The 25,036-nt window shown below is 38.3% G+C and overlaps 1 protein-coding gene across 2 annotated transcripts in view; it reads right to left on the minus strand.

The window, feature by feature from the left end:
- Positions 1-1,574: 1,574 nt before the first annotated feature.
- The window catches only part of STAC (SH3 and cysteine rich domain), a 110,952-nt gene continuing 87,490 nt past the window's right edge, over positions 1,575-25,036 (minus strand). For both annotated transcript variants that reach the window (XM_060781675.2, XM_060781676.2), the window contains exons 7-11: positions 22,589-22,659; positions 20,654-20,742; positions 17,663-17,714; positions 16,754-16,888; positions 1,575-4,631 (exon numbers count right to left, since the gene is read on the minus strand). In XM_060781675.2, the coding sequence (XP_060637658.2) occupies positions 4,533-4,631; positions 16,754-16,888; positions 17,663-17,714; positions 20,654-20,742; positions 22,589-22,659 (446 nt within the window). In that variant the 3' untranslated portion in view covers positions 1,575-4,532. The remainder of the gene's footprint in view (positions 4,632-16,753; positions 16,889-17,662; positions 17,715-20,653; positions 20,743-22,588; positions 22,660-25,036) is intronic.

Here is a 25,036-nt window from a genome sequence, read left to right on the forward strand (position 1 = left end):
AGTGTTGTGGCTGTGCAATAAGCCACATTGTGTTTGGGTCATGATTTAATCTCTTTTCATTGCCAAGAAAAACCCATCATTATATCTAATATCACAGTTGCTCTGCCACTCTTCCTTGTGTGATAAATTTCCTTCTGCTGCTATCCCAGTATTATGAAGCAGGGGAAGGTTTGCTGAAACTGTCCATAGTTAGAATAAAATAGGAAAAGAAAGAAAAAATAGGAAAAACTTTTGTGCTGGATAGGGCAAGAATGAGTAGAAAGAATAACTGACATAGGAAAATGGAATGACCAGACTCTTTAAACAGAGGGCCAGGTCACAGTCCCTCAAACTGTTGGAGGGCCGGATTATGATTAAAAACATGAATGAATTCCTATGCACACTGCATATATCTTATTTGTAGTGCAAAAAACACTTTAAAACAATACAATAATTAAAACAAAGAATAATTTTAACAAATATAAACTTATTAGTATTTCAATTGGAAGTGTGGGCCTACTTTTGACAGACGAGATAGGATTGTTGTTGTGTGCTTTCAAGTTGTTTCAGATTTAGGTTGACCCTTAGTGAGGGCCGGGTAAATGACATTGGAGGGCCGTATCTGGCCCTCGAGCCATAGTTTGAGGACCCCTGGACTAGGCGATGGGACTGGTCAATGTTTTTTAACAAGGAGACACTAATTATTTTTGTTTTATTCATTTGTTATGGTTTTATAGTAATGATGTTTTTGATGAAGATGTTTTTTGATAATGATGAATTGTGGATTATTTTATACTGAGTCTTGTATTTTGAACCTTGTTTTTCTATGTTGTACACTGCAGTGAGTTGCCCCTGGGCTGAGAACTGTGGTATATAAGCTAAATAAATAAATAAATAAATAAATAAATAAATAAATTATATTATATATTAATCTTCTTAATTGTATTTATGATATTGTGTGCATTGAATTGCTGCCTGTAAACCACCTTGAGTCATCTAAATAAATAATAAATAGTAGAAAGCAAGGCTGGTTAGAATACTGGTTGCATCAACAAAATGCCAGCATCATTCAATCGCAACACAATGTGAGATACGTTTTCTAGTAATGCAATGTTTCCATTTGTTTAAATAATGTAGTGGTGACAAGACAACAGGCTGGTGGGATAACGTTCTTACTGGGTTTTTGTGGAGGACTATTGTACAGATGTCAGATCAATGCACCTCCACAGATGTCTGCTGCAAGCCTGCTGGTGGCCCCATAGACCTTAGTAGAATTTCGTCTCAGCTTTCCTGTCTGAGGATAAGCAGAGAAGCACATCTAGATGACTGAATGGGGGCTGCTATGATGTGTGTGGTTTGACTCTAGACAAAAAGAATTTAAGAGGAGAAATGGAGCTGTCATTTTAGGGAATTGCTTAAGATAGGGCCTAACATTAAAGGCAAACATCAATATAAACCCTTTGATAAGTAACAGTGAAGTGTGTGCGCCTTCTTTTCAATATCAAAAGGTGGCAGCAGCCAAGATCAAAGTTTAGTTTATAACAGAGACATGAATTGCTTTAGAAGAGTACCACATGATTGATCCTAAGAGGAAGTCTTTTAAAAATCACTTTATTGTTTTATTGCTTAGTATCAAAAGAAATGAGACATTGATTAAAGGCCATCGTGAATTGAAATTAATATCCATCCCGTTTCTAAGAGGCAGGACTGAAGGATAAACTGAAGTAAGCAGTTGAAGTAGGACAGAATCACAGTATGTTGCATTCAAGTAAACAGTAGCACGTATGGATGGATAGATGCTTTTTGCTAGTCTTCGCAGAACAACAACAAGAAAACGCTAACCATAACACTGCTTTCATTTTCCAACTGACATTTCAGGATCCTTCATCTTAGATCACTGAATTTCCAATAAAGCAATGACATAACGCAGACTGGGTAGACAATGCTGTTGCTGTTCTTTCTCTTTGTCACAAAGAATATTTTCTAATGCTATATCATCTGGCTATCCCTTGCAAAATGAAATGAATTGCAAAAATATTTCTAAATCCTGTTTTCTACTAAAAAAGCCATACAATAAAGATTTCTGCATTCCGACTAAGATATGAAAGTTGTTTTCTCTCTCTCTGCAGGTGTATCTTTCTTCTTTCTGTCCAAAAGCTTGTAAAAGGATGGAATGTTGTTTGCTTTATCTGATGCCCCTCATATCGTAACTAAACGTTCTTCAGGTGAATCAAACCTATGGACCTATCACCTTATAGTTCCCTGTTGTCTTTGGTAGACCAGGCAGACATCCAGCATTTCCATGTAGGCAAATGTATCTGCAGTGTAAAAGAATGGAATATAATAGACAGAGCAGCCCTTTGCTAATAGAAATTATGGGGCTAAACTTCCCAGTTGCACCATTTCTGGTACCAAAAGAGCACTGGGATTCAGCCACAGACTGGAATGCAAGGCAAGAGGTGAAGACTAAAGAGCTTTACTTCAAGGACTAGGGTATAGTCATGTGCTATCTTCGCACTGCCAATTATTGAACTACAATTATTGAATGCCGCCCTGAGTCCCCTTGGGGAGAGGGGGTGGGATATAAATAAAGCTTCATTATTATTACTACTTCATGCAATAAAGCCAACTTTTGGCTTGCTGGCATGCCAAAGAGTTGTAGTGTGCTAAGGGTCCCACGTATTGTTCTCCTGAGCTGTTACATATAAGAAATAGATTCCGTTAATCTGTTAATAAATTGGGGACATTGTTGTTTGGTTTTTTTACTTTATATCCTGCTTTCCTCTGGAGATGAGACTTAAAACTTGGAAGCAATAGTTGTTTACTTCCTGTTCTGTTTCCTGTAGTTCTCCTCACCCACCCCCTGCCTAACAAATATAACTTTGAGTCCAACCTTGTTCTTCCATTACATTAAAAAAATGTTGGACAATTAAAGAAAGAGATAGGCTTAAGCCTTCTTAAAATGAAGCACATCTGGCAATCAGTAAATTGCTTGTTTCTATTTATGTCCCTAAATTGGAACATTTCTAATAAGCATTTATAGCACGATAGGAAAAAATGTGGGCCTCCAGCTGTTGTTGGACTGCAAGTTACACCAGCCTGTAAAAACTAATAATAATAATAATAATAATAATAATAATAATAATAATAAATAATTGTATTACTCGTCACTTCTCTTTGCCGCTAGAGGGGGTACGACAGGTGGGAGATGCAGTTCTACATTTGGAGAGCCTCACATTCAAAACCTTTGTTTCAGGCCAGTAAAACCAGAATTGCTTTACTGTCCTCTTGATGGAGACAAAAGAAACAAGAATTGCTGCTTACTCTTATCTGGATCTTGATGTGCAACTTGTTTTGGGTTTCAAATATAATATCAAACTTGGGCTGACATTCTGGCTTTAAAGCTGCAGTTTCTACAAGTGGCAGTTAATATAGCCTAGGCAAGCTTCTGACCACTGAATAGGATTTAGGGTGCTTTAATTCTGTGGCTGGAATGTGTTTGTTTCCCTGGCAATAACCAAACCTGTCAGCCTTTTGAACTTTGTTGCATTCATTCACAAGCATGCAAGCTCAAATTCTTTTCATCAGCAGGATGCGCCGCTATCCCATATTGTGAAACGTGACTGGTTTACCATATAAACAGGACCATGCTACAGATACACACATACATAAAATATGCTCAAACAATATCAGAAAATAGAAAATTTCTTTAGTATGTCTACAATCCGGGTCCTTGCTTCTGGTAATTTTCTTCTTTTGGTAGGGATTAGGCAGCAACTTCCACCTGTCCTAGAGAAACAGTGCTTGTTCTTGAGCTGTTTTCACAGCATTTACATCCAATATGTGCTAAAATCTTTGCTCGTGTACAAGGAATCCAAAGAACGTACAAGCTCGCCATAGTAACATATATTATACATCACGGAGAAATTAGTCCAGGGGCTGTAGTATCTTTTCCCAAACAGATCTCAAAACAGTTCACCCAAACTGCTTTGACACAAAACTTTAAAAACCAGAACCAAACATTACACTGTCGCTAATACCATTGACAACATTTGAAAGACCAGACTCACATTATATATTTTTCAAGCATCAAGCGGTAGGAATACAAGGAAAAAGTCCAAATCCTTGCCTTTTCAATAACACTTCAAATCAGAAAAAAGTCCCAGTTTTCTTAAGACACGTGAAAAGGGTGCAAATTTCCAGATGGGTTGTTTATTTTTGTCATGGTAATAGTTAGAAATCTTGTTCAGAAAAATCATCCAGTTTAGTGTTTCTCCTGCCTTGTTAAAACAAAACAACCAAAGCCTCCCCCCTAAGACTCATACCACCCTTGCTTGGCTCTTTTCCAGCAAGTGCAAGGTGTTGTAGTTCACCCATCTCCTGTTGCCCAAGATAAGACTAAATGTCTGATATCAACAGATCCTTTGAGTTGTCTCGTAATTTCCCTGGTCACTGGCAAGACAGCTTGTTTGGGCTGACACAGTGCAAAAGGAGGCAGACAGGCCTTGTTTCACCAAAGCGTCACTACTGCAGTAGTTACAGGGGCAAAAAAATCAGATGTTTTCCAAGACATCGATGGGGACAAATCCCTTTTTCTTCCCGCAGCTTACTTTGATAAAGCCATCACGTTCCTCTTCTGAAGCCATACAGATCTAAACAAAAGAATAGAGAAGGGAAAATGTTCATTATGGGACTTTAATAACTACTAAGGCCAGCTGACAAATAACATTATCCCGGAGACACGGAAAAGATCAGAAATAATTACAATTTTAAAACCTAATAAAGAGGAAACCTAACCCAGCTCATACAGCCCAATTACACTATGCAATATGGATTACAAAATCTTTAGAAGGTGACAAACCTGTTTACCTGTGACAAACCTCTCCAGTCTCTTCTTGAAAACAACTGGATCTCAAGGGTAATCCACTTCTATGGGTTACTCAGCTTAGATGGTCATATCTTGGAAGGTATTGCAGTACGTTTTATCCATTAGCCCATTGGCCATATCAAAACATATTTTGGAAGGTGGATGTAAGAAACTCCCTACCGCAAACCCCAGAACAAAAAAAAGGCTGATCAAACCCCCATGTCAGACACAAAGGGAAGCTTCTACCCTTCTCCCAGGATCCAGAACTCAAGGAAACCATTTCAGAACCCAACCCTTCACTCAAGTGTTGCCAAGGTATTCTCCCTCCAAACCTGCTAGTATAGTATAATTAAGGACACCATCCTGAAGCCAATTCTCCAGTACCCAAGAAGGGAAAAACACCTACTGGCTCCAAAAGGCAACTTGATAGACTCATATTGCACCGAAGACAGGAAGTTGGGTCATGTGAATTCAAAGAAGGTCCATGTGAGGACTACCAGATCTTAAATAGCCTCTGGCCCCACCCTCCACATGTGGCTAGCCTCAGCGCATGAATTGAGACAATATTAACAGGCCTCTATTCAGAGAGGCTATCAAAACCATCCCTTTATCCATAGCACCCATGGCTGTGTGCTCTTCAGATCAAAGTTCTAACAAAGTAAGTCTCTAAACTATAGTAATTAGGTCTATCTTTAATCAGTTGAGGTAAATCAGCAGTTCACATTCATTAAGAAATGAGTCTTCCTGTACTATTCACTTGAATTCTTTCTGAATAAACGGATGGTGAGAATATTAATGCCCCATTCTTAGCATGATATTCATAATAGGTTACCCATAGCGTAAAACCTTTATGTAATGTATGATTTGTTTTATAGATTGAGTTTACAGCAATTTAAAAAGAAAGAGCTGCAGACTAATAAAGATTTCATGAAACAGGTTCTAAAAATCCTCAGAATAATAGTCTCTTCTAAGTTCAAGGATGCTTGTTTCATTGCTTTAAAGATTCAAGGACTTTATGCATTATTCTAAGCCTAATGGCTCTTTTATCTCATATTTAAAATAGATAGACTTTATGCCTGATATTCTGATGGATTTGTATTCCAACTGATACTACTATTTGATGGCTCTTTTTGTTTAAATATTGTTATAACTGTATATTTCAAATTGAGAGGAAACTATACCTCATGCTGCGATTATGTTTAGGTGGCTATTGGAATATGATTATTCATTTTGAATGAATATATCGGTTTAATTAGATCATTATCTACTCTTATAAAGACTTGGTTCTAGCTGTTTTATTATAGATGGTAAAAGACATTATCAAATAGTTACAAACAAAAACTTTAAGAAAGCATTTCTGCAGATATATGTTTACTTAAATCTTTACTACGGTCTCTTGGTTGGAAATAGGCAGAACTGTAATAGACCACTCGGTCTCCTAGCCGTTGTTTCTATAATCCCAGGGTGTCAGTGGTCTGCAGTCTTGCATTCAGAGACATTGCTACAAAATGTAACTATGATAACCTTCAATCCAATCCACATTCACTTTTCTTAACTCTCATCACCTCAACTTTGGCAATTTCCTATTATGTGAACAGTAGGTAGAGCAAAAGACAAGTGCTCAACTATTTTCCTATAGCTACACAGCACCAGACACATGGAAGGATTTCTGAAGGTCCATGTGGATGATGCCACTACTCTGGATACAGCCATTAGGAGAATGCTCCCTTTACTCTCAATTAATTAGGAAATGGCCAGCTTTGGAATGATGTGGCTAAGAAAAAGTGGGGATGTGGTGGTGATCATTGCATGGTTAGTGCAGAATTCCAGCCTCTGTAATGACTCATAGGGAGACAGACTATGACCATTGTAGTCCATCAACTATGGATGCTAGCCATAGATTAGCTTCCTATAAAAGTTTGGCTAGTTTTCTACTCAACGCTTTATCTCTTTTTGCAGCTTTGGAGTACTTGCATCACAATAACAACATTCCACTGTGATTGATTCTCAATGGCAAAGTGTTGGCGAAGGGAAAAGGGGAGGGGAATTAAAATAAGTTACTAAAACTCATATATTACTCTGAAGTGTAGAGTTGCTCGGTGCATCTGAATGGCCTATTCTAAGAGTGTAGAGTTGCTTTGGTGCATCTGAATGGCCTATTCTAAGTGCCACAGAAAATAAAATAAAAAAATAAAATAAAAAACAGCATAACATAAGAAGGAACCTATTCTCAGTTTTGCAGCCGAGATCAGCTGAGCAATCCCATTCATTTTAACCCATTATTCAAGTAATGCAGAAAACACTGCAGAAAACTTCTGAGATTCAGAAAGTAGTTGGTAAAGAAGCTAAACTGTTTTGTTCAGGGCTGAGATAATAGTTGGGAGTTGGTAATCCATTGATAATCCAGCCTGCATATCAAGTGGTTTTGGTAGAAAATAATATGCCATATTTGCTGGAGAACATCCATTTGGGGAATTCTTGGCAATTCATCTGGTGACACTATGTCCCACCAATGGTATATCCAGCTCTGGCTCAGAAACATGTATCTAAGAAGTTAAACAGGGTGAGGCAGCATAACTTCCTTTTTTCAAAACTTAATAAAAATCGGTTTACTCAGTGTATGGAGAATGGGGGATGTCACCTATCTAATTTGATCTTCAAAACTACATAAAACAAAACTTTAGGTATGCGCCTACATTATAATTTTTTTAAAAAAATTCTGATTCATACAATGGGTTCTCGCGTTTGTCATGACTCTTGCCCGCATAGCAGGCATTATGTTGGCAATTTCTTCCTGGATGTTGGTCTTCAAATCTTGTAGGGTCTTCGGATGGTTCACATAAACACCAAATATTAAAAAACCCCATAGAAAAAAATCACAAGGGGCCAAATTTGGAGAGCGGACTGGCCACTCCAAATCCTCTCGAAAAGTAGGCCTCAATGGCAAAAGCATTACTGTTCCAATGCATGATGGTGACAACTGTGTCAGAACAAAACTTTATACTCCCGCCTCTCGAACGAGACCACTAGCACTCCGCTACGTCTTCAACCGACTGAATGGTGCGCATTTTAAAAAAGGAAGTTATGCTGCCTCACCCTGTATTTCACCACTATAAATATGGCTAACTGTGCAAAATATACTTTCCTTAATGTAAGGATTACATAAGTGTGGTAAGAATTAAGCTCTGTTCTTTCAGAATGTTTCTAATGTAACACTTTTTGAGTGTGGGAAAATGATATTCAGGCCTATGCTTTTGGGGTTCAGTCTTGCACTATTAACTTTGTTGATGAAAATGCCTTGTGCAGGAAGGACAGAGAATTGGGAAAAACCTGTTATCTACTGTTTGCAGGCTGTTATCTGGAAGTCCAATCCACTGAAAAATAATAGCCAACACTCAGGGTGATAGATTTATGCAAAAAGTCAATCAAATTTCCTGAAGGTGAAAAAGCAGTGAGCAAACCCACCCTTCTGAATGGCTCGGCAGCATAAATATTCACAACAAACACTAACTATAGCTCAAAAATCCAGAAATTCTCTGTGGGACCATACTATTTCCAAACTGGCCTGTTGATCCTGACAGACAGGAAACGTGATCTAATATTAGGCATTCCTTTTCTGTCCTCGCTCCCCTTTTTGCCTAAAAATAAACTGTTTTGGTCCTACATGTTTCTTGAATGTCTTCAGACTTACTGTCCTTTTCCCAGAACGTCAGAAAATTGCACAGTATGTCTGTACATTTTGTGATCCGCCAAGTCAAATGCCATCCATCAACCATGCATAATTGTAGCCCAGCTTGGGGTTGCAAAAGTACAGCAGGCCAGAATTAAGCACTTGTCAGGCAGAAGACATGGTTGCTAGACTGCAATCAGTTAAAATGGAAGCAAAGAGACATCCCATCAGTTAAAGAAGGTCTGAGGAAGGTCTGGGGAGTGATATTCATGCTGAATTGCACTAATGTCATTAGCTTACAGAGAGTACATATGGAAACAATCATTTTAATGGAATATGACCTTTTTAGATTATGCTTTGTAATTATAAATTGTAGGAGAAGGTGAAACCCTATCATTTGTTGAGAACACTGTAAGGAGAAAGGGTTATGAAAAGTTGTAAGAGGACACTGATAACTAGCAATTAATTATAATAATACCACAGCATAAAATCTGACAAAAGATCTTGACTGAGATCCATCATCACAGGTTATGTTACATTTTACAAATCTGGGAGAGTAGCGGTTTGAATGTTGGTCTAGGATTCCAAGAGAAAAGGGTTTGAATTCTCACTCAGCTTTGAAAATCCACTGGGTGACCTTAGGCAAATGACACTTTTTTGTCCTCAGAGGGAGACAATTTGTTCAAATTTGCCAAGAAAACCCTATGATAGTTGTCTCTTAGGTTCACCATAAATCAATGGTTCCCAACCATTTTTTGGCCAGGGACCACTTGACCTGGGTCCTCTTGAAGAGGGACCACTTTGACCAGGGACCACTCTCCAACATTAGTATCAAAAGGGTTATAAATCAGTTTTTGGTCAACTTTAGATTTGGTTTGGTTATTTTGGGTGCTGATTCAGAAAACTGCATTGGATACACCACATCAGCTCTAGTTTCTGATACAGAACACATACCATCCAGTAGTCGCCATCTGCTCGCCCACAGAAAATCATATTTAATAATCTAGAGCTTATGTGGTAGTAGTAATTTTCGTGTGTAGTCAGCCTCTCCCCTCCCGATATCCCCTTTGCATCAACACTATAAGAGGGTTTTGTGAGACCAATCACTCTTGTTGCTGTGTGGTTTCAAGGCAATAGTGTAGTAATGGGAAGGCTATGGACCATATCTTCATTCTTGCAAAACACTGGTGGTCCACTGACCACAGGTTGGGAACCACTGCCATAAATTGAAAATGACTTGAAGATACAACCACTATTGTGTAGAAGTGCTATGGAATCCTGAAAGTGAATTATGACATTGAGCATCTGAGTAGTGGCAAGAATGGTGTGACACTTCTGATGTCAATTGGACACTTTGTAAGAAGTGTACTGGGCACTTCTTGCACAATAGGGTATTTCTGTTGTACACTGGCACTTCCGAGATGGTGCACTGGTGTCCATTATTCACCATGCTGTATCTGTGACTCTGCCTGCTATTTGTCACTCTGTCATGGCAGTCCCTAGGTGAATTTGATCATTGTGAAACTACCCAATGTAATTTTGCAACCAAGTATGGCCATTTTAACAGACATAAAGTGTGTGCCAACCCATATTATTTATAATAACATTCCAAGTTTTTGCAGAAAAAGAGAATTTCAGGTTTCAGCATGACAAGAAGGATACATTATGTTATGAACAGTTCCTACCGAGTACTCCAAAAACCTAAAGAACTAGACAACCTGAAAAAGTCCATCTAAAGTAAAATCCCAACTAAAGTAAAAAGTCAGTCCTCCACATTCACTGGAGTTAGGGGCACAAAACTGCCATGAAAGTGAAAAGCGTGAATAAAGAAAATGCTATTTTTTAACTTGAAAGAATACCCCATGACTTTCTGATCAACGTCTACTAGAAGCTGACTCTAGAAGTTTCTAGCATAGCCAGAGAAAATTGACCATCAATTCATGCTAAAGGACCAAGAGATCCCTAGAGAGATTTTTTGTGAATAATTAAATCCACAGAAAACATCACAAATATGGAGAGATAACTGTATGGAGGAAAGAATACGGCAAATGCACACACACACACACACACACACACACATATGTTTTTGTATCTATATTATACTGTAAGGTAAACAATAAAACCAATTCCAAGCAGTAGAAACAGAAACAAAACCTCTTTTTTATTTCTGCCTGCTTGGGATTGCAAAAAACAAGGATGTGATAAAGTACTACATGACTGGTGGGTCATCAAAGGTGGAGCATGCTTTGTACAGAAGTGCCATAAAACAGAGCCAGATAAGTATTATCAGCTGACCTGCTGCATTGTAACACTAGCCCTTGTCTGTATGAAAAATGTTTGTCACATATAAGGGCAAAGAAACTATTTTATGTCTCCATCATACCTTCAATTTGTGTGAATGTGTCTATTTTCTTCGTTTTCCTCATTATAATCATCTTTTTATGATTATAGTAGAAGATCATTGCTGGATGTAAATCAAAATTATTTGCTAGTTTTCACTGGTGTTATGTTAATATAACTGGTGTTATGTTAATAATATAATATTTATGTTAATATAAAAACCAGTACATGTTTATTGTTTTTTCAGTATCAACAAATATAGACACAGACTTTAAGATTGTATATCATATATCTACTCGATAAATACAAACAATAGGGGGTTATGATTTCAATATAAAGAAATGCTTTCAAAATCCTCAAACCATTTTTTTTACATCTATAGGAGGATTGCTTATCATTTTGGAATTATAATGTATTCTGTGCTCATTCAGAAGAAGATCTACAAGCCACTCTAAAGACATTTGCAGAAGCATATGAAAAGTTTGGCTTCTCACTGAACATCAAGAAAACCATAGTGTTATTTCACCAGGCACCAGCCAATCCCTTTGCAATGTCAGAAATACAGCTTAATGATGGAGCATTAGAAAATGTTGTTCATTTCTGCTACCTTGGCAGCCACCTCTCCACAAAAGTCAACACTGACACAGATATACAACACAGTCTGAGCTCTGCAAGTGTAGGTTTTTTTCTCGAATGAAGCAGAGTTTGAGGATTGGGACAATCATAGGGATACCAAGATGCTTGTTTATAAAGCTACTGTCCTCCCAACCCAGTTAGATGTCTGCGAAATGTCTACAGACATCACATTCAACTTCTGGAATGATACCCTCAGCATTGCCTCTGAAAAATCCTACATATCTCTTGGGAAGACAGGTGGGCAGAAGGAAAAACCACCAGCATTCAAGTGATGATCTCTTGCCATCAACTTCACTGAACTGGCCACGTTGTCTGAATGTCTGATCATCATCTCCCAAAGCAAGAATGGCAAACAGAATGTTGATTGACAGGAAAAGAGATTTAAGGATGGGCTTAAAAACTGTGGAATAGATGCTGAAAATCGGGAAGCCCTGCTTCTCAAGCTTTCTAACTGAAGGTCAGCTGTTACCAACAATGCTGTGGAAGAGGCACGAATAGAGGACGAAAGAGAGAAATGTATCAAGAGGAAGGCCCATCAAGCCAACCCTGACTGGGACTGCCTTCTACCTGGAAACTGATATCATCATTGAGAAAGAACATGCAGGTAAAGAATAGGTCTCTATAGTCACCTATGGATTCACTGCCAAGACCCTACACTTGGAAGGCAATCATACTTGTACACGAGTGATCACCAATGATGATAATGAGTTATCATAAATGGTTAGCTCTAAACCTTTAAACCATCTATGCTGGAACAATCCCACTTGAAATCCTTTTTTTTTTTTTTGGTTGGGAGCTACTTGAGAAACTGCAAGTTGCTTCTGGTGTGAGAGAGTTGGCTTTCTGAAGGACGTTGCTCAGGGGATGCCCAGATGTTTGATGTTTTACCATCCTTGTGGGAGGCTTCTCTCCTGTCCCTGCATGGGAAGCAGGAACCAACAGAGGGAACTCAACCCACTCTTCCCAGATTCAAATCGTTGACCTGTTGCTCAGCAGTCCTGCCAGCACAAGGGTTTAACTCATTGTGCCTCTGGGAGCTCAACTAGAAATCATATTCATTATGTATTTATTTATTCAATTTGGAGTCCCCAGTGGCACAGTGGGTGAAACCGCTGAGCTGCTGAACTTGCTTACTGAAAGGTCACAGGTTCGTATCCGGGAAGTGGTGTGAGCTCCCGCTGTTAGCCCCAGCTTCTGCCAGCCTAGCAGTTCAAAAATATGTAAATGTAAGTAGATCAATAGGTACCACTCTGGTGGGAAGGAAACGGCACTCCATGCAGTCATGCCAGCCACATGACCTTGAAGGTGTCTATGGATAATGCTGGCTCTTTGGCTTAGAAATGGAGATTATGTGGCACTGGTGACGAGGATGCCAAAGGATGATGCACCCAGCCTTCTCCATCCAGCATGCTTCAATGCATGGAAGAGATACAGTAGGATCCCTTCTGCTCATTTCAATGTGACTTTCCAGAGTGTTCAATATGTTTTATGAGATTTTAACATGCTGAATGTGTTTAAATGGTTTTTATTTGTGTTTATATGTTTATTGATTTCAGTTAACTATGTCATGTATTGCTTTTTTCTTATGTATAATCTGGCGTTGAATTTTGCCAAACTATAAGGCGCTCTGAGTCACCCTTAGGGTGTGATAGAGCAGGATAGAAATATAGTATTTATTTATTTATTTATTTACTGTATTTGTATACCACCCTTCTCAGCCCTCAGGCGACTTAGGGCAGTTTACAATTGCAATGATTCGATGCCCAAAAACACCATAAAACATTTTAAAAAGCATCAACACATAATATAAAACCATAACAAGAATATTAAAACATAAATCATTTGCGTCTCTTAATAAAAAAACACTGACACAAATAAATAAATAGAAGGTTATTGGTTATTGCGGCTGCGTGGCTTTTGATGGATTTTGGAAGTTGTGTCAGAGGGACATCCTCAGAGGTACATCTCCCATGTAGGACGGCATAATGTTTCAGTGATTATATTTATTTAATGTTTTATATTACTCATTTATTTATTTCAGATTTTTGTATGACCTGCCTTGGATCCTATAGTGGGAGAAATACTATCAAACAAACAAACAAACAAATTCGAGTAGACTTCTCCTAAGCCAAACAGATTTCCTTTTCAGTACTTTCTGTATCTAATCTTATTTCTTGGCCTGATTCCGTCTCTTTCCATATAGTCCTGCATTATATGTTCAGTTGTACACTACAAAAATATTATTCTGAATCAGACCCTATTTGTAGCTGCACTGTTTATGTAGGTCAAATAATCATGTTATTTCTAATAACATTTTCCAGCCGCCATTTGTACACTTGCTCCTATGCCCTTTCTTGAAGCCGACATGCTTAATATGCTGTTTTCCCATCTCTCAGGCCTAAGCTTTGCTACAAAGGTTTACAGCAACATGAAAGTGGAAGGGTACAAAGCCATATAAACACAAAATTGTCTCCCTGTCTGGGCAAAGTAACGCAGCATGCGTAAGGCTACTAAAAATATCATTGTCTGTCTGAATAATGTTATGTGTTGCTGCTGTTGATATAACACTGTGCATAAAAACTTCCACATTTCCTGCAATGATCACCTGACAGTTTATATATTCACATCTTGCCGTACAATACATATGTAACTTCTATTAATGTGCCTAACAGAATGTGTAAGTATTAGCAGGACATAAGCTACTTTGCATTACCTAGCACATTTTACTACATGCAGGAAGAAAGCAGCTCATGCTTTCCATTCAAACCTTTATGTGGATGTTTCCATGCAGCAAATGATTTTTTTTTTTAAAAAAACTATATCAGAGAAATAGAACACAGCTTCATGTTGTGAATTTAAATAGACACAAAATGGCCATTTCAGTTTAGCTAAAATCTACTGTGTGGAAGCTCATCAAAACTAAATTTATGTTGCAGCTGACACAGTCCATGACTTGTACTTATGCGACATTACACCATATAGATTTGCTATTGCTATGCCACTTGTTAAGATCCTGCTATGAAACATGGTGGGTCCAAATCTGCATTCTTGATATTGCTGGTTTTAGTGGCACAGCACATTCTTGGTTTGTAAAAGGTCTCAGAGTCAATCCTCAACATCTCCAGTACTGCTTGGAAAATTTCCTTTTTTTTTGGTGAAAATTGTTAGAATCTCCCAACTAGTGTCCATATTGGCTGGTGACCATGTCGTTTGGTGGAGTTTGGGAATTCCGCACTTAGGTCTGGCAAAATCTGTGGTCAAAAATTTGTCAAGTTCTTTCTAATCATCATAGACCAAGCATGGGCAAACTAAGGCCTGCGGGACAGAAGCAGCCCTCTGGGCACTTATGTCCAGCCCCTTCTCATTTTCCCTGTCCTCTAGGCATAAGAATGTGGTGGGCCACTAGCATCCTTATGCCAAAAGGATGGGGAGGAAGGCATGCAGTGGCTGGGGACCCTCTGAGTTGCCACGTACTTTCCTCAGCCCCTCCTCCCAACATTAGGATGGGATGAGCAGCCCTGTCCTTATACTGGAATGACGACCTCTAGAAGGCAGGTGGTAGCTGAGAGTGCTCCAGAGCATTCTCAGCTGTTCTTGGCCTTGCCCTCCTTTCAGCATACTGGAGATGTTGAGGGTTGACCCTGAGATCTTTTGCATGCAAAGCATGTGCTGTGCCAATGAAGGAGGGGGGAGCCGAGAACTCTCAGCAGGGGCCTGTCTCCTCCTCCTCTCAGCCTGAGAATGCAGCAGCCCACCACATCCCCATGATGAGAAGAAGACCCTCCCTCCAGGTGCCAAACACCACCATGACAACCACCCCTATGCCCCCTGTGCCAGCTACCCTCAGTTTATGGCTGAGGAAAGGATACTTGTTTAGGTGTAGGTGGTGGGGTGAAGTATTTGTAAAATGTTCATTATTTTGTATTCTGTTTACACTGTATGTTATTAATGTATGTGCATTCTATCTATCTATCTATCTATCGATCTACCTATCTGGAATGGATTCTTTCTTTTTGAATTAGCAGATATGACAAGCAATTCCTGCCATACTATGGTTTAATTTTATGTGAATTTGGTTAACTGCCCAGCTTTATTTCAATTGCTATAAACTAATGGGGAGGAAGCAAATGAACAAGAAGACATTGGGTCACATAATTTGTAACAGAAAATATTTCAATGTTAGTTATGGCTAAATCCAAGTAGGGATGATAATCTTTGATTACTTCATTTTTGGAAGCGTAAACAATTACCACAGTGTACTCCCTACTGTGGATAAAAAAATACATATTTCTTATCTGCCAGTCACATTCCTCAAAGTTTTGAAAACATGATTCTGCATAGAAAACACATGTGAATTTTGTGTGGCAATTGAAGGGTTTTGTGCAATGAGGCATTTCTCTCCGTGAGGCTGCTGTTTTCTACACCCATAAATGTTGCACGACAAAAATCTTGCATGGCAAACAGCAATTTTACACAATAAAACTACGTGTCTATTATTGTGTGCAAAACTGTTGCTTTTTCTATATTTCTTTCTTATGTAACCTACACTGGTAAGTCCCCAGTAAAACCAGATTATGTGTTTTGGGAAAGGCATTGTTAAAGGGAGCATCTAGGTGATTTTTACAAAGAGCTTGTTGTCTTAGATTTGAAATGGCTTTCAGGATGTTCCATCCCACCCAGATACTCTTGAGCAATTGATGAATTCTGTGCAAAATGTAGTTTTTGTTTAAAAAACTACAATGACTGGTATCCTGTATTTGCTACTCAGTTAAATATACTTAACTGTTTAACTTCTCCTGATCAGATTCACCCCTCCTTCAGATAGAAACATCATTCACTCATGCTCCAATTGCCAGAAGAATGAATCTCTGTTTTGCCAAACACCTGATGCCAGGTACAGTAGCTGTGTGTGTGAATGATAGTTGTGGCAGTAGTATCCCCATTGACTAAGTAACTATTATGAACACCAAACAGTTACCTACATTTACTCATCTGTTAGATCTTATTTTAACACTATTACCACAATCACAGTTCCTCCCCAGACCTACTTTATTGGGCACCAGCTTATGTGACGAGGGCAATATATTTATTGCATGCTTCAGATTATATTCCTAAAAGCACTATCTTGAATCTCAAAATATGTGCTTCATACACATTCTGAAAATATGTATCATGGGTTACAATGGATGTAACTGCATAATAAAAAAGGAAGGATGCAATTGAAATGCTAATGCATAAGAAATAGTATCCACTGTACTCACTTGGTTCTCTTTCAAGGTTATCTGTCCCTGCTCCTTGCACCCAATAAATGTTCTTATACACCTGAAAATTTTTTCGTCTTGTACTCTTTGAACAAAATTAGCCGGAAAATAGCCAACACGATCTTCTATTTTCCCCTGCAAATATGAGATAGAGAAAAGGGAAGAGTGAACTTACCATTAGTTACACAGCAATTTATTCTATTTTCAACATATTATATTTTTGGAGGTTCTCCCCATATTTGCATTCTCACAAAAACCCTGGGAAGCACCTATGGCATAAAGGTAATGACTAGTATAAATCCACAGAGTGAGTTTTGTGGAAGAGCAGAATGGGAAGAACACAATCATTCTCACATTACTATATTTAAAATATATCTGTGGTGTCTTCCATGTCAGTGAATCTGCTTCTGGCTTAAATCTGAATGTTAATGGTGCTAGAGTTCAGCACCTTGGATAGGTCCGTTGACATTTAATGGTCTCCTCGTAAACCTCATGTTCTATTGCTGTACTTTGGTGTCACCTTATATACCGAGAAAAATAGGAAGGTTTAAGGATCAGTGATACTTTTTCTGGCAGGATTGCTGTGATACTAGTTGGACAGGGCCTTTTCAACTGTTTTTAGGGCTCTGTTGCTGACAATCCTGCGATGCTCCACAACCTGTTCCCCTTTCTGTCAAAACAGTGCAGTATCACTAAAAAGCAGCTGCCCACCTCTTCAAGTGAGAGCGGAGAGCAGAGTTCTCGAGTTTAAATTGTTTGTTCTAATACAATGTAGCATAGGATGTCGTTGCATGTGAATTCATGCAAATGAATCCACATTCACTTGAGTATTATAATGCCTAGGTTTGTGTTCTTTTAACATTGCTTATTCATCTTATTTAGCATGAATTTTGACTATTTTGATAGTACCTTCCACCAGTCTTCGTTTGAGTCTTCCAGAAGTGTGATCCTGTCTCCTGGCCTATAATTTCAAAACAAAAACACCAAGAAGGTTGAGTTTAGATCGGCTTGTCAATGTGCAGTGGGAAATTCTCACATCTATTTTTTGAGGTCATGGCTTTAGCGAAATTGGATTCAAATAGCCATAGGCTAAAACAGCTGGAAACTTGGATAGTTAAAACAAAACCGAAGAATGATGTTGAAAACTGATGACCTGAAAATCAGTTCAAGTCAGTTTCACATATACACGCTATTTACTGGATAGTGATAATGATACCTAGCTATACTTATATATAACAGTTCTACCCTGACTGAAGAAAGAAAGGCAAATTCTTTCCCCAGTTCTTGTTGCTATGATATACTCTGCTAGTGGAGGGACACTTTCAGCAACAGAAAATGGTGTACTACAATTCCCATAATCCCCAACCACTGGGCATTCTTAATATGGATGTTGGAACATGAAGTTCTCTTTAACAAGCTATTAGGGATCTCATTTTTTAAGTGCAGGAACTTAAGTGTTATCCTTTCTCACCCAGGTCATTGTTTTTTATTGTTTCCTGGCTCTTCCTGTCATGGGGGCCGGTTGTGGGGAAACACTTAGGAAAGAGATGTACAGGGTTACTTGGAAATCTTATTTTTCAATCCCCGTTTTCCTTTGCCAGCTGGTCAGGAGGTGGCAGCTGTAATGGTAGGGAAGTGGCAAGACAAGGTGGGAGGTGGCAAATGTGGCTCAGAGTTATGAAATGGAATAGTTGCCATGTTGATTCATCGACTGGCTCAAGATGTGGCCCAAAGTACACACTACAGTCAAGCATACAATGGCAACCAGATGGCTCTTTGGGAGTAGGCAAATTCAGAAGTGGTGGGAAATGGAATGGTGATTGGTAAATATGTATGCTGAACTCAAAACTAGTGGGAGGACATCTGGAGTGGTGAAGATGTTAAACATCCTTGGTTTATACTGTTTTTCTGTTCCTTGTTATCATCTCTTAAAAAGGCCTGTCCTGTTTTAAAAGGGGGCTGCAGGGCAACTGTTTGGATTTTTGTGTATGCAGTAGAACTGTGCAAAAATCATAAGAGGATTGTAAATCATAAGAGTTTCATTAAATCTGTACTTATGACTGGATTTACAAAGATCATGCAGCGCCGCACCCCATACAAACAAATGAAAACATTTAGTTACAGAATTTTTGAAGGAACTCCATAACTGTCATAAGAGAGTCAGCTTTCTTTTTCAGCACATGTAAACTTTACCGGGTAGCGTAAGCAAAGTTGATAGGCCACAATCATCAACCTATTAGGGCTGAGGAACAAAGGAGTAATTGCTCCTGGCATTTCCAATAAAAACAGTGGCCACAAGGACTTGCTCGCCATTGTGAGGTGAGCATGGTGGGAGAAAGGAGCTAGCATGCACTAGGCAGGCATGCATGCAGGCAGGCAGGAAGCAAAGCAGCAAACAAATAGCTTAAATTTTAAGCTTAGTGAAAGCGAGTGTAGCACGCGACTAGCAGCTGGATTTTTCTGTTCAGGAAGGCTTTTATTACAAGAGATTCCTACAGCCAGGTTTGGGATTCTTCTTCTCCTTCTTCTTTTTCTTATTGGTAAAACTTTGAAAATTTCTAAAAATCGGTGGGTGAGTGGATCTTTCTGAAAGATGGCAGGAATTATGCCCTGCTCCTCTTCTCTCTATGTGGAGAAATTCCAGTGGGTATCTTCTTTGATTTTTTTAAAAAATGTTGGGCAACATTTTAAAAAATTCCTAAAAATCAGTGGGTGTGTGCATCTTCCTGAAACTTGGGGGAAAGAATGCCCTGGTTATGGTGTGTCATTGTAGAGAAATTTGAGGGGATAGCTCGTGTATTTTTATTTAAATGTTGTTTGCAAAAACTTCAAAAATATGCTAAAAATCAGTGGATGAGCAAAACATTCTGAACTTTGGGGAGCTTTGAGGGGAAATTTGAGGGGATAGCTCGTGTATTTTTATTTAAATGTTGTTTGCAAAAACTTCAAAAATATCCTAAAAATCAGTGGATGAGCAAAACAATTGTAGCAAGTTTATTTAGTGTTCCTATTGGCACGAATGGTGTAATGAACACTAATGGGGAGCAAAACAATTGCAGCAAATTTAATCACAATAGCCCTAAAACTGAGGGAGGGAGGAGCCCCATTAGTGTTCCTATTGGCACGAATGGCGTAATGAAAAACTAATGACTGTTTTTGAATTGTGTTATAGATATGACATGCACCTCCTATGACTTTTTTTGAAACACTTTAGAATCAAAACAGGGGTCACGTGAATTTCATTAAGACAAACGAAGCAATTTTGTAAAGTTATGCACACCTCTAATATGCAGCCATATCATAAAATGTGACTGTCCTAGACACAATTATGCTGCTTAGATTCCATTTGGAAGAAGCAAGTGGGAGCTGAATGATGATGGAGGTTGAGTTGTTTCTGAGAATTCACAGAATAATCTTAAAAATAAATAAATACAAGTTGAGTATCCCTTATCCATTTTTTTGGATGAGAAGTGTTTTTGATCTTTATAGATATTGTAATATCTGTATTTGCAAGTCTAAACATGAACATTCACTGACGTTTCATATACATCTTATACCCATAAGGTGAAAGTAAGATTTTGGAGGATTATTAGATGAGGGGTGCTTAATCTGTATCATATTTATACTTTGCTCATAGTAATGGTTCCCATAGACTCTGGGATGAATTCAACATTGGTCCTGCCTCCCTAAACCTTTGTAGTAACAAAGAACATCTCTTGAATTTCAATAGGTAGACTTAGTGGATCCAGTCCTCTATTTTTATATCCTAAGAATTGACATGCTTTGAAGCATTGGAACTTTACAGAGAGGTGAACAGATGCTGTCCAGCTTTAATTGTTTTAACTTAGCTGCCATTTCTACAATTCAAAAGAATATCTCCAAATAATATAGTAACATTACCTCATTTCCAAGTCTTCATTCTCTTGTGGTACAAATTTGTACAAGGCAACATAGGTATTCATCTGCACTGTGTCTTTATGAAGAGATCCCTTCAACATAGGAGAGAGGAAAAGAGGAGATGTTATGTCTATTTTGTAAAGAAAGGTCTTGAGCAAAAGCAGAGTTGTTGATGACTCTAAACATGGGCACTCTGAAGATAAGGTGCTCTTCCGAAGTAAGCTGTTCTATTCATAGAGCCATGTGGACTGTATGGCCTTGATCCTGGTTATTCAAAGGACTATGTCTCCCTATATTAAGTTCTAAGAAAATATTTAGAGGCTCATATCTTTCTTCCACCATTTTCTCAGATTTGTTTGATACGAATAAGGAAAAGGGACTTCTTGGTAACTTCTCCTAGACTTCGGAATGCCATTCTTATGGCCCTGTTCTTGTTCTCTTTTTGACATTTTTCTCATTTAAACAATTATTATTATTATTATTATTATTATTATTATTATTATTATTATCTTTATGTATATCCCATCTTTCTCCCCGTGGGGACTCAAGGCAGCTAAGAATCCCACACTAGACAAGTTTTTTTTATCGTGTCAAGAGCGACTTGAGAAACTGCAAGTCGTTTCTGGTGTGAGAGAATTGGCTGTCTGCAAGGACGTTGCCCAGGGGACGCCCAGATGTTTTGATCATCCTTGTGGGAGGCTTCTCTCATGTCCCCGCATGAGAAGCTGGAGCTGATAGAGGGAGCTCATCCACCTCTCCCCAGATTCGAACCTGCGACCTGTCGGTCTTGAGTTTTGCCGGCACAGGGGTTTAACCCACTGCGCCACCGGGGCCTCCCACTAGACAAGCTTGAAAAGTACAATACAAAAGTTAAAACACAATTAAATAATAACAGTGTGGTAAAAACAGAATTAAACTACAATGAGTACACTTAAAATGGTCTTTTAAACTAATTTTTAGACAGCTAGGTTTTTAGAAACTGTCCAAAGTAGGTTTTTAATGCTTTGCATGCTCTCCTTAAGATAACTATGTATTTAAAAATGTATTTTAATGTATAACATTTTTATCAATGGTTTGTTTTTCAAATAATTTTATATTATATTTTAACATAGCTTTTGTACAGTTTTAATTTGTTACTTCAACATTATTGCTTCCATGTGTTTCATTCTTCAAATAAAGGGCAGGATATAAATTAATATAATGCAAATAATAATAATAATAATAAGGTCAATAATGATAACTGATTTTATATGATACTTCCCTAGTGCTTCTCCATTTACTTCAGTCACAGCTATAGAATACAATATTTATTCTCCGTGGGATCAGTGTATAGCTAACATGGCACCAGCATGCAAAAGAGATGTGGTTTTATCAGCAAGTTAGGAGAACCTCAAAGTGTACAGAATATCTTTTTAAGGGAAAGGGAGAAGAGAGAATGAAGACAGACTGGAATTTCTTGGGAAAGGATATGTTTCCTTCAGATATGGGACTGGGAGCATGAGATAAAGTTGGCTGTTTTATTGCTAAGTCAAAATACCAGCCTATGAGTGGCTCTCAGTACACCAATTTTTGGACTTCATTTTATCTTACTTCACACCAGCAAGTGAGGCTATGAGAATCAGAAGCAGTATCCCAGTGCAATTCTTCAACACAGCCCTGCCTGTAGTGGGAGTGGGCTGGAATTACATGCTCTATGCCTCAATTTTCAGCTGAAGAGTACTCAGTGTAGCTGTCTGTTCTTAAGGTAGCTTTGAGGTATTGACCAAGGAGATATTACTTAGATACAAATATATAACTAAGTAGGCGATGTAGGAAAAAAACTAATCCTTCATATCTCTATGCATATAGTATTGTATAAAATTAGTCCACTTGGGAAAATATAAAATCCAAATGTCAGTTAGTTTTAATTTGCAATAAAATATCACAGTAAAAGGTCACCTGTAATATAGAATTTATTTTCTTCGGTTCATCTCTGAAGTCCGCTGTACCATTTACTGAGTAGGTAAACACTGTAATCAAAGAGATAAGACATCTTATGACCAGTGAACTGTTGAAAAAAGTGAGTCATTTCAGATGCATTTCTTTATCTTTTTGTCATTATTTCTGTCATCTAACTTTCATTTATATCTGGCAATGACTTTCTGTGCCTAATTATCTTATGTGATACAAACCACTTTTCGTCAATGTAAGACTTGAATAATTTGAGGACTATGAGGATGGATGATAACAATGTTATGGAAAAGATCTTTCTAAAATACAAATTTGATAATAATTCTATCCATTTTCTCACTTCTGCAAGAAGACATTAAAAATGTCACTGTTTTTGAAGACCACGCACTTCAGTACATCTCCTGTGAAAAACAAGGCCTTTTTCTGCAAAAGGAAAGAGCTTTTCTACATAGAAATCTCTGTACAGAAAATTTCCAATATAAAAATGCTTCAGTTGGGAACTTAGTCGGCACATAATTTGTTGTGTGATTTAATTAGAAAATAGCATTTTAAACACAGAAATAATTTATGTACTGAAAATACTGTTTTCCGTGCAAAAAGGGGGTATTTTTTTTTGTACAGAATAAGAGTCAAACTGGAAAGTTTCTCATTGGCCCAGCTTTCTGAATTTTCTTTCTGAAAAACTACGCAACAAATAATTTTAATGCACTCAGCCCACTTTCGGAGGGGTGAGACGGGCAGGATATAAATGTCTGAAATAAATAAACAATATAAATTTACTAAAACACTGCTCCAATAAGATGAAAACATAAGAAATCAACTTTCAATTGTTTCTTGCCTTTTTTCCTATTAGATTATTAGTCTACTATTTTCATGTTTGAAATGCACATGTATTAGAAATGTACATGATGCTGTTTCATCCTACCAGCCAGAGTCCACCCATTCTGCCTCCCTATCATATGTGCAACCGATTTTGCAAAATCCATATGCTAGATCTGTGCCTTCTATGAAGAGGAGAAATCCAAATGGCCTGACAACAGGGTGGGTGTGACTGGTCAAAGGGAAAAAAAGCACCTGCTAAGGTTGGACTGACCTTGAAGGAGCTGGGGATGGTGACGGCTGACAGGGAGCTCTGGCGTGGGCTGGTCCATGAGGTCACAAAGAGTCGGAGATGACTGAACGAATGAACAACAACAAGGTTGGCAGGTGAAATAAGGGACAGAATCCACATACCTCTAGCAGTTGTATATAAGGAATTTTCAGCCATTTTTGCATGCCATGTAAAATTCTCCCTTCTTTATAACCATTAAGGGTACAGGAGTCCTGTCCCTTATTTCACATGGAAAGTCTGAGACTCATTTAAAGCTCTAACAAACAGAGCATTGAATCAAACCATGGTTCACAAAGTGCATTTATTTTTGTTTATCTACATGTCAGAATCCTTGAGGTAAAGATCAGGAACTAGAAGCTTTGCTTTTACCATGGTTTGTACAGATAGCATGGGCTTAAAAAACAACAACAACAAAGGGAACAATGCTGAAATAGTTCCTGTATAATTTATGTGCTGACTGAACAAGAGTAAAGAAATCCAATGCCATTCAATAGAATTCTTAATGTTCTGCTGACGTTTGCTGGGACATCATGAACAGTTTTCTTATGGAATATAATGACATGCACATCTCACAAAGAAAACTTCTAAAACACAGAACCGGTGGAAGATACACAGAAATCTAAAAATCTACTTCCTTGAGGAAGAATCACTTTGCGGATGAAAGGTTAGGTTCATGAAATAGGTTAAATGAGTAAAACAAAACAGTAGTGAGAAAAAAAATCAAGGGAAGAGACTGTGCATATTAACGGCATGTTTATTTGTAAGAACAACTTTTCCTTCAATAGGAGGGTAACTAGGGTGGGGAATAAAGGCTTTGCTCATCCAAGTAATAATTCTGTCCCCTCAAAAAAATGGTCCTCAGTCCCCAAAAGCCTAGCATTGCAGAAAGTGAGGCATTGAAAATTGTTCATACTTTCCACTTTTATATTTCCTGTTTTGGTATACATGAGCAAAATAAGTCCACACAAGGATGAATTGACTCACATGATGCATGGAAAAAGACACTTCACACAGTCTTGGCCCATGTTAAAAAAAGTTTCAGGATGCCCTGGAACTTCCCTGCACTTTGTGGTGGTATGAAGAGTTTGGCTGCTTCACATGAAGATGTAGTTGCAACTGTTCACCCAGGGCCCTTCTACACTGTACTAAAATGTAAGTGGAAATGGGTTAAAATTACCCACTTCTGTTCATGTCCTATTATCCATCCCCAACCCAAAACTCAGGCTTTCTCTGCAGGGGTGACTACATGCTATCCCGATTGAAACCGGGATAGCATGAAGCCATCTCGAAGCCCAAAAAATTCCCCTCCAACAGGAGGATGCAAG

The sequence above is a fragment of the Anolis sagrei genome, chromosome 6 (genome assembly GCF_037176765.1).
Source record: "Anolis sagrei isolate rAnoSag1 chromosome 6, rAnoSag1.mat, whole genome shotgun sequence".
Lineage (NCBI taxonomy): Eukaryota > Metazoa > Chordata > Lepidosauria > Squamata > Dactyloidae > Anolis > Anolis sagrei.